Genomic DNA, 10,099 nt, shown 5'->3' with positions numbered 1-10,099 from the left:
TAATTCCTCTTGCAAGCAATTGGGATAGCCCATGAACTTACTTCTTAGGTAGTAGTTATGGTTGAAAAAGGAGATTTTTCGTTAGTGGAAGATTCCTATGATCATGTTAAAAAATGATTGCTACATCACGCGCCGCCGGGGTTCATTAGCCTGTACTGCTTGTGTATGCACGCGCATCGGTAGGGGAGGGCCGAGGCGGAGGCTTCCCCCATACCAGAGGCCCTAGTGTTGTTTAATCACGTGTTCGCAGTCTACTTTTACAGGTTTTGACAATGATTATTCCTCTAAGTTCTACAAAAACCTTGTTAAGACTTCGCTGATACGATCTAGTGGACTCTCGCGATGTTGTAGGAGTGCACCGCTCACGTTACCCCAATCCAGACAGCGTGAACTTCTTCTGCTAGTAGCTCTAATGTCATAATGGAGTTGCTTGTATTGGTCGCTCCTCTTCTACAACGATGAAGAATTCCTATGTAATGTACAAAAAGATTATTATGCTGGTCGCTCAACTTTTGTATAGGAAAAGACAAGTTACTTCTATCTATTCAAAAATACCTAAAAAAATTTACAATGTAGTGATGGCTAATTCTTGCTTTGCTTTCAATAATTCAGGCCACATGGATGAAATGAATGTCTTTCCAACATATACAAGGTAGAGATGAGTCTAAATATCCTCAGCTGTCGGAAGAAAGTGGCTGTTTTCCAGAAACTGAAAAGAACATCAGCAACCACATGGGGGAGAAAGAAGAGAATGTTAAAAGTCCATTGAGCTGGAAAGGGGAGATTATGGCTGCCCTTTACCTTTTCAACAAAGTAATGTATCCCAACCAGAGAAAAACAGATGAACACACAGATTTTTGCATTAGAGTTATTTATAACTTTAAACATATATTGGGAATGGAGTTTGTCATGCTGAAAGGTGGACTTCACATCCCCATATCTACAGCTAGCCATCATCATAATAATACAAAAAGAAATGAAAAACAATGGTTAATCGACGCATGCTGATTTTCGACCGTTTCATATGCGATGGCGCTGCAGTTGCAAGAGCCTAGAATAAGCACCATCGGGTCGGCTTATGAGATCACCATGGCTGCCTTGTTCCACAATTCGCCCGTCTTGAACCACCCCGATGCTGTCCACCCCCCGTATTGTGGATAAGCGGTGGGCGACTACAATGGTCGTTCGGCCCCTCATTAGCCGCTCGAGTGCTTCTTGCAGCACGCATTCTGACTCTGCATCGAGAGCGCTGGTTGCCTCATCAAGCAGAAGGATTGACGGGTCCTTGAGAATCGCCCGTGCTATTGCAATCCGTTGCTTCTGCCCTCCAGAGAGCTGAACGCCTCTTTCGCCGACCGGTGTTTTGTAGCCATCAGGCAGTCCGCTAACAAACGTGTGCACATTTGCTGCTCGTGCTGCTTCGACTACTTCTGCTTCGGTTGCCCCCTCTTTTCCGTAAGCAATGTTGTCGAAAATGCTGGATGCAAATAGAGCTGGCTCTTGCTGCACCAAACCGATTTTGAGGCGAAGGGATTTCAAATTCAGTCTCCTGATATCTTTTCCGTCGATCATAACTTTCCCAATGATAGGATCGTAAAATCTTTCAATCAGTGCTATTACAGAGCTCTTCCCTGATCCGCTTGCACCGACTAAAGCTTGGCTCTGCCCGGCTCGGATTCTTAGGTTGAAGTCCTTAAACACCGGCACATCGGGTCGTGATGGATAAGCAAAATCAACATGACGGAGCTCAATCTCGCCACGAATGGATTCAACATGCTCGGCTTCGGGATCATCTGGATCAATCCTTGTGGGGCGATCAAGTATTGAGAACACAGAGCCAACGGCTTCTCCGCCCCTTACAATTTCAGGAGCGAGGCTCACGGTTTCTGCAACTGAATTGGCTGTGACGACTAAGACAACAAACACCTTGATGACCTTTGAGAATGTGGATGCGCCTATGCTAACGAGGTGGGCGCCATACCAAAGAATCAGAGCTTCAGAACCATAAAGAGCCAGCTGAGAGAGACCAAAGAGCAAACCGGAGCACAGACTGCGCCTGAGACTGCGACGTTGTGGGATGTGGAGTTCGTGGGCAAACAAAGAAAGGATCTTTTCTTGGGCATTGAATGCTGCAACGGTTCTAATGTTGCTTACTCCTTCCCCGGCAATCATGCTAGTTTTTGCATGCGCCTTGGCCGTATCTCCAGCAAACCCTTTGAGGGAGAGTTGCTGTACATTGCAAAAGTAACAGAAATTGTCAGCATTATGTTGCATCAAGAAACAACAGAACTTAATAACATGAAAATTGCTGGGCTCTTGTACACATGGAACATAATATAAGTAACTTCAATTACAAGACAGACTATGAAACGTACGTACACAAGAATCGGAAAGGAAAATCAAAATACACACATTTTACGTGGTCTGTAGAATACCCGTACACAAGAATCGGAAAGGAAAATCAAAATACACACATTTTACGTGGTCTGTAGAATACCCTTACATCCACAATCGCTCAAGTTTCTCCAAATATAATAGAACTTCGTACATAATTATATTTATAATCACTCATCAACTATTCATACGAGAATGACAGTAAAATATTAAAACTACAGATTTGCCCCCAACAATTATTTACATATTAAGAAATGAAAAGGGATAAGGTAAAAATAATTATCAACCCCACAAGTACACATATTCAAACCCTGAAACCCTCAATAAATGACTTGGTTTTCCCAAATTTATCAGAGACCAAAAAACTGAGGCTCACTGCCAAGCAGTGTCAGAGCAGCGTGAAAAACTTTAGACCAGTGAAGGTAGAAGTGAAATGAAACTCTACTAATAGAACCTACACAATTCCCATTGCACTGATGTTGATGAACAATAATAGAACTTTTTCATTCTTTTCCTCAGGGCTTGGGGGTGTGGTGTATCAGTTCTTTGTTTAATTTTTCAAAGAGTCAGAACTGAAGGGAGCACATGCAGAGCACCATGCTGTCGTGTCGTAAGTACACACTTGTCTTCTAGTGCCAAGAAAACAATATCTTTGGGTTCCAAGATTCAAATATTTACCTCAAAAAATGTAAATTCAACAAAAATAACATTCTCAATGCAATGCCCTCAGCCTATGAGATAAATTTTTGGTTTGGACACCTATGATCTTATAATTGCACTTTTTGAAGTTTAAGGGGCTTACCTGAGCAAAATTTGCTAGGACAAGTAGAGGGAAGGTAGCCAATATGAGGAGTGAAACTCTCCATTCGACGATGAAGGCAACTATGAAAGAAGTGAGAAGAGAAGTCATGTTCTGCAATATAACAGATATCCTTTCGGCAATGGCAGATTTCACGTCCGCTGCATCCGTGGCCAAGCGGGCTGCAAGGAGGCTTGAATTGTTCTCCTCCTCGTCGAACCATCCAACTTCGTTTCTCAAAATTGCTGAAAAAGGAGTGAAAAGAAATATTGTTTAAGAATTGTGGGTTAATAATGCCTTATGTGAGAAAACAAAGGATCATTTTAGCATGTAAATTATAGCAGGTCCACTTTCTTTTTAGCTGGTAATGAACGGATAATAGGAAACACAAATGCTGAATAAGAACCGTTTACCTGCGAGCATCATCCTCCTGACTCGTGTAGTAAGGTTTTCTCCCATTATACTGAAGAAATAGTGCTGAATTAAGTATGCCACAACAGCATAAAGACCAGCACCAATATAAATGAAAACATATTCCTTCGTTTTACGTTCCATGGCAGCAGGATTTGTATAGTAGAATACCTCGATCATATTGCTCATCACCAAGGCAAAAGTTGGGCCAATGAATCCAGAAAGAACAGACCCTATGGCTCCCATGATTGAGTAAGGCCACTCAGGAGCATTCAATTTAAGAAGTCGGCAGAAGTACCCAGCCGGAGCTGGATTCTTCCTATCAGTTTCCGCATTTGAGACCATCTCTATACGGCCATCAGCACCTGTGCTGTAGGAATAGCTCAAATTTCTCAAACTCCCAGAACGAAGGCTAAGAGATTTGGTTGACAGTGAATGGCTTAGCCGTGTTGAGCGTGTACGGCGCGTTGAAGGATTAGACAAATCTCTGTTACCTACCATTTCCTGGAACCTGATAAGGGATGCATACGCCCCAGCTTTGGCAATTAGTTCTTCATGGGTTCCGGTTTCTACAACTTGCCCTTGCTGTAGAACGGCAATCGAGTCTACATTTCTTATTGTTGAGAGACGATGAGCTACAACTACTGTAGTCCTCCCAACCATAAGACGATCTAGAGCCTCTTGAACGATGCTTTCTGAACCCGCATCAAGCGCACTAGTTGCTTCGTCGAGCAGAAGTATCTTTGGGTCCTTCAGCATAGCCCTAGCAATGGCTATTCTTTGCTTCTGGCCACCTGAGAGTTGGACTCCACGCTCTCCCACCTATATTTGGATCGAACAAGTGCATTAGCATCACAGTCATAACAAGAAGCAGCCTGAGTGAAGGGAAATTGCTAATGAAACCAACCTGAGTATTGTATCCATTTGGAAGCAAGGTGATAAAGCTATGAGCATTAGCAGCATTAGCAGCAGCCTCGACTTCTGCCATAGTCGCATCAGGCTTTCCATAGAGAATGTTCTCAAGTATTGTGGTGGCAAAGAGTGCAGGTTCTTGGTTTACCAAACCAATTTGATTCCGTAACCAGTTCAGCTGCAGTGTCTTTATGTCCACGTTGTCTAGAAGAATTTCTCCTGTCCATTTCATCAATGTAACCTACATTAAGTTCAAGTCACTTCAAATATCAATCTCAGAACAAGAGGAATTAAGCCTTTAGTTACCCTGATTCGGATCGTAAAACCTTTCTATCAAGGAGACAACAGTGCTTTTTCCTGAACCACTTCCACCGACTACTGCAATTGTTTTTCCAGCCGGGAAGAAAATGGAAAAGTCTCTAAAGATGACAATATCTGGTCTTGAGGGATAGCTGAAAGTTACATTTTTAAACTCAATGTTCCCATTGACCTCACTCAGGCACTTCCCATCTGATGCATCTTGAACTATAGTGGGTTTTTGCTTGATTATCTCAATCAACTTGTATCCAGCAGCTTTACCTTTGCTGAATGCGCCAAGATTAGAAAACGACTGACCCAAACTCCTGCACAAATCAAATGTATCATAATCTGAGGATTTTCCTTTTACACAGCTCAAGAACGGTGCAAAAAGATTTTATCAGTAGGAGCTTACATGCCACCAACAATGGCAGAGAAAATAGCTGTGAACGCCTTGCCACCATCTGTCTGCCCATTTCGAATAAAAACACCAGCATACCAGAAAACCAGAGCCCAAGACATACATGCTATACCATATGTACATCCTAATCCCAGTCCTTTAGCCATTCCAGCCTTGTACCCCAGCTTTAGAGTATTTTGTATTAAATCTGAATATGCGCTGAGGGCTTTGGTCTCACCGACATAAGAATAGACGGTCCTAACTTGTGCAATCGACTGCAATGACAGAACAAGCATTAGAGCACAGAAGGGTTACTCACAAGGTTTATTTGCGAAATTCCTTTCAAAATTCTTAATGCTCAAGAGTCTAGACAAATAGTTACTTCTCAAGTTCAATTACATTAGATTTAATTCTCCACATATTAATTATGTCTCAGCATGTCAATATTATAGTTACCATAACTGCTATTAACTGTGAAACTTCACGCTGTGAAGATTTGCTACAATTCATTTAAATGCAAAAATAAACAAACAACGAGTGTTTAAAACAAAAAACAGTCATTTCATTCCCTGCTAACCTGCTCGGCAATGATACCGGCGCTGGCATAGGATTCGCGACTCTTGGAGGTGAGTCCAGTAAGAGTATAGGCATACAGACCTCCAGCAAAGGCAATTCCAGGAATCACAGCCACACTGAGTAGAGCTAGCTTCCATGCTGACACAAAACCAACCACCAATCCCGCCAAGAATGTTGACAGATAATGTATGAAATTTCCAACCTATAATCCAAAAAAAAGTAAAAGAACTCAAAAAAAAGAAAAAGAAAAAGAAAAAACACTAAATAAAATGGTACACTTTATAAGCTTTCCTGCAATTCTTTCAAGAACTAGAAGTAGTAGTAGCAAAAGCAGTAAAAAAGTGTAATAAAAAACAAGATAGTAAACTGAAAAGGTAAACAATATTGGAATTTAAGATCAATCCAAACTGGCCCCAGAGAAGTGAACTCAACCCAGAAACCAACAGCCAAAATAGAAAGATACTGGCGCATGTTAACTAAAGCCATGCTAACGTGAGCACAAAGATTTAGAAATGAGAAGAGCGATCAGAAGTTACTCCATGGTCCCGCATTAATGGCTACCAACGGTTCCCTTGAACCGATCCGTTTTTTCCTTGTTTAGTGAAACATTCGTCCAGTACTAGATTACGCCGTTCTCTTTTGACAGAAAATACTAGATTTGCAACGTTACCGTTTATGAGAAGAGAAGAGAGAAAAGAATTTACCTTCTCGCTAATGGCATCTTGGACAAGCAGAGTATCAGTTGAGACACTGAAAACAATATCCCCTGTTCTTGCATCCGTGTCGAAGAAACCCACGTCCTGTTTCAACACTGCCTCCAAATACTTCCTCCTCAGCGCGCCCACTTGCCTCTCCCCAGTGTACATCCAGCATGCAATCTCTGCAATTTTTTATTTTTTATTTTTACATAAATAAAGAAAATGATTCAACTCAACTCCCAAGAATGAATAAAAAGAAGTGATCAAATATTCAAATGTTTGAGCAAAAAAATGGGTCCTTTTTTTATTAAGGGAAAAAGGAATCAGATACAATAAATGGAGAATTACTACTAACTTCGAGGTATGAACAGTGAGAGAGATGTGTAGTGGGAGTGAGATAATACTATAAAATAGGGAAATATTTAGGAAATCGACAGGTGATGAGGAAAAAGACAGAGGGACGGTCCAAGGACCACGTGCGACTGATCCGGAATGAACTGGCTAATACAGTATGAAAAAACGAACGCTTGGAGAAAGATTGAAACTTTATTACAATGCTACAAAAATTTGAACTGTATTCGAGCAAACAGAGGTGGAATAACAGAAGAAAAAGAAGAGCCCAGATCACGAATCCCACCTGCATAGGATGAAAGGCAGACTACCAATCCAAGATACACGAAATACAGAGCGTACTGCAGCATCAAGTGACAAAAATTAACACTCAGATCTGAGTAAGTCTACACAAAGATGGTTAGAAACGGAGGACTATAAGGAAACAAGAAGGCAGACCTTGGCAACTTCGTGTGTCATTTTGTGCAAATCCATTTGGTTTTTACCAAAACCATTGACCATCTCACCGAAAAGCAAGAAGAAAACAGGCATTGAAGACCCGTGTATGACGGCCCCAATGCTGCCAGAGATCATCAGCAAGTAATCATATTTATCTGCAAACGAAAATAGCTGGTAAAACGGCAGGCTCTGCTCTTTCTTCTTCTCAGACTCCGGCATTGCTTTCCCATGATCAGCTGCCTCCGCCATTCTCCAAGACAAAAAATGGAATCTTGAAACTTGAAATAAGAGAAAACAGCTAGCTTTCACTCACTCACTCTCAAGAAACCAACAAGAGAGAGAGATTAGTTCGTCTCATTCAAAATTATAAAGTGTTTCATGGCTATATATCTGGTGGGCTTTCTCAATATTCAGCATATCATCGAAATCTTGACCAACTGGGGATCTAAAGGAGAGCGCTCTACTTTTGTACACTTATAGCTCATTAATGGGTTCAGTAGGGAGAGAGAGAGAGAGAAAGAAGACAGAGCTAACTCCGGGGTCGCCGGTAATGTATGAGGTGGAGAGACTGAAAACAGTGCGAGTGCAGCAGTGTCTGTGTAGTAGAGAAGAGAGAGAGAGAGAGAGAGAGTTAGTGTGGGGGTGATGAGTAATATTAGTTACTTATAGGGACGGGGGTTGGAGGGGGCTTTAGGTCTTTTCATTTAAACATTGGTTCATGGAAATAGAGAAAGAGAATCTACCCACCTTTTGCTCAGTCTGCGCCTTTAAATTTTGTGCTCTCAGTCTCATATATTACTACTATTTCAACTTAGCTATCAACTTTTATCTTCTCCAACTGCGACTACCACTTCCTTTTACCCTTTACCTTTAACCCACTTTTCTTGAAAAGCAAATTTTTATTTAAAAGTTTAACCCCTTACAACGCTGTTCCATCCCATTCATCAAATTGGATTAATCTAAATATTATTCTATTTTTTAAAAATTATTGGAACCATCGATTCAATCCATAACCCGATTGATCTGATCTGAAATCAAGTGAATCGGCCGATTCATAAATTTCTTTTAAGATTTTCAAGAATTGATATAATTTGAAATCGATGATATCATATTTTATATGAAAATTGAGAAAAATATATATATATATACCATGAAACCAAAACGTACATTATAATAATTATTTAAATTATATATTAATAAATGAACGAATGTATTAAGCCCATAATTTAATTAAATTTTTATCTCATGTGATTGCCCAAGTCATTAATTAAATCATAAGCAACGGAATAAGATTTATTAATAATTTTAAGAATGGGGGAAGCTAACTATTTATGGACAAATAAGATTAAGTTATAACTTAATTATAATGGTAAATATTTTGTCATTTTTGTTATTATGCAGTTTTTCTATTGTATTCTTGACATTAATACTTTAACATATTGATTTACTATCAAATTTTGGGATACTTATTATTTTAATATATTTTTATATATTAATTTTACTATGACATCATTTATTCGATCATGGCGATTGAACCAATAACTCTTGATCTAGTCAATTTTTCGGTTCAATCGATGGCCTAGATTTTAAAGTATAATTGGTAGGAACACATTTGATACACGTGTATATCCTAAATTTGTATTATATTTATGTAATTAAATGGAATTGAAATAAGATAAAATGAATAACTTATCTAAATTGAATAAATGAGTTAACTTGAAACGTGTATAAACACAAATTTATCGATAAACTCATTATTTGCTAGCCAATATAGTTACTCTGACGTCTCTCTCTAACAAATAATATAATTAGATTTTATATGTAAAAATCCGATGCAATCGACGTGTAAGACACTGATGATTGCCTATTTTTCTTAAATTGAATTTGAATAAATATTTTCTTTTTTTTCCAGAAAACAAATATATGTGAATGTGTATTCTATACCATATTTGTATTTTAAGGAAGTACTTTTTTTATAGGTATATTAAGGAAGTAATTAATTTAGTAAAAATGGCAGAAGAAATCATAGGAGTGATGATAATAAAAGAGTGATTGTAGAGGGACAAAAGGGAGCCACAAGATTTTCTTCAATAATTATATCTCAATTAATTTGCTTTCTAGAGCATGCATGCATGCATGCATGGTTGCTTAACATCTTTCTTAGAATTATTTTTTAATTTAACTAGCCGTTCTAGCACGTCGTTTCTGTGTATGTATAATAAATAATTTTTTATATTTTAAATATATATTATAAATAAATATAAAATATATAAACAACAAATCACATTTCAAAAGAAAGAATGAATGAATGAAATAAAAGAGAACCAATTTAAGGTATTACCGACACAACAAAATAATTTGTGTAGTATTAAAATTATGTAAAGTCACTTTTGTAAAAAGAAAAAAAAAAGAAAGTAATTATAATTAATTTTTAAGGTTATCTAAGTAGGGGTACAGTTGTCATATTTAAAATTTGGTGCGGCAATGTTACTAACCGTAATTTGTGAGTGTAGAGAGCCTTTGTTTTTAATATTAGTACATATTCATGGAAATCTATATTGAAATCCCTTGAGGTTGTGATTAATTACTCAAATATACCCTTTATTCAGTAGCAAATTTCACATAAATATTCTTTATTCATGTAATTATACTTAATCATAGGGGGTATCGATGTAATTTACCTTCTAATTAAATAAACATTGTATCATTATGAAATAACACTTACCAGTAAATATTTAATAGCTGTGACTTTTTTATATGATTATACATCATTCAAATTTGATTTTGAATTATATTTTTACCGAATACTGATAAAATTTAATT

The 10,099-nt window shown here is 38.3% G+C and overlaps 1 protein-coding gene across 1 annotated transcript; it reads right to left on the bottom strand.

Annotated features, from left to right (window-relative positions):
• On the bottom strand, positions 743 to 7,926 carry LOC105167663 (ABC transporter B family member 19). Its single transcript, XM_011087460.2, has 10 exons — positions 7,277 to 7,926; positions 7,125 to 7,179; positions 6,494 to 6,669; positions 5,791 to 5,991; positions 5,229 to 5,488; positions 4,823 to 5,139; positions 4,512 to 4,735; positions 3,607 to 4,426; positions 3,197 to 3,438; positions 743 to 2,229 (listed from the first exon to the last, which is right to left on the bottom strand). The coding sequence occupies exons 1-10, from the start codon at positions 7,523 to 7,525 to the stop codon at positions 1,021 to 1,023; spliced, it is 3,753 nt and encodes a 1,250-aa protein (XP_011085762.1). The 5' UTR covers positions 7,526 to 7,926; the 3' UTR covers positions 743 to 1,020.

Source organism: Sesamum indicum, linkage group LG8 (assembly GCF_000512975.1).
Source record: "Sesamum indicum cultivar Zhongzhi No. 13 linkage group LG8, S_indicum_v1.0, whole genome shotgun sequence".
NCBI classification, from domain to species: domain Eukaryota; kingdom Viridiplantae; phylum Streptophyta; class Magnoliopsida; order Lamiales; family Pedaliaceae; genus Sesamum; species Sesamum indicum.
Note: the sequence above shows the minus strand (reverse complement) of the source record. Positions and strands in the feature narration are given on the sequence as shown.

Excerpts from the sequence above, each read along its gene's own strand:
- LOC105167663 (XM_011087460.2), bottom strand. The coding sequence starts at position 7,525 with ATGGCGGAGGCAGCTGATCATGGGAAAGCAATGCCGGAGTCTGAGAAG. Across the intron at positions 5,992-6,493 it reads AAGATGCCATTAGCGAGAAG|GTTGGAAATTTCATACATTA; the intron begins GTAAATTCTTTT and ends TTTGGATTATAG. Across the intron at positions 5,140-5,228 it reads TCTGCCATTGTTGGTGGCAT|GAGTTTGGGTCAGTCGTTTT; the intron begins GTAAGCTCCTAC and ends TGATTTGTGCAG.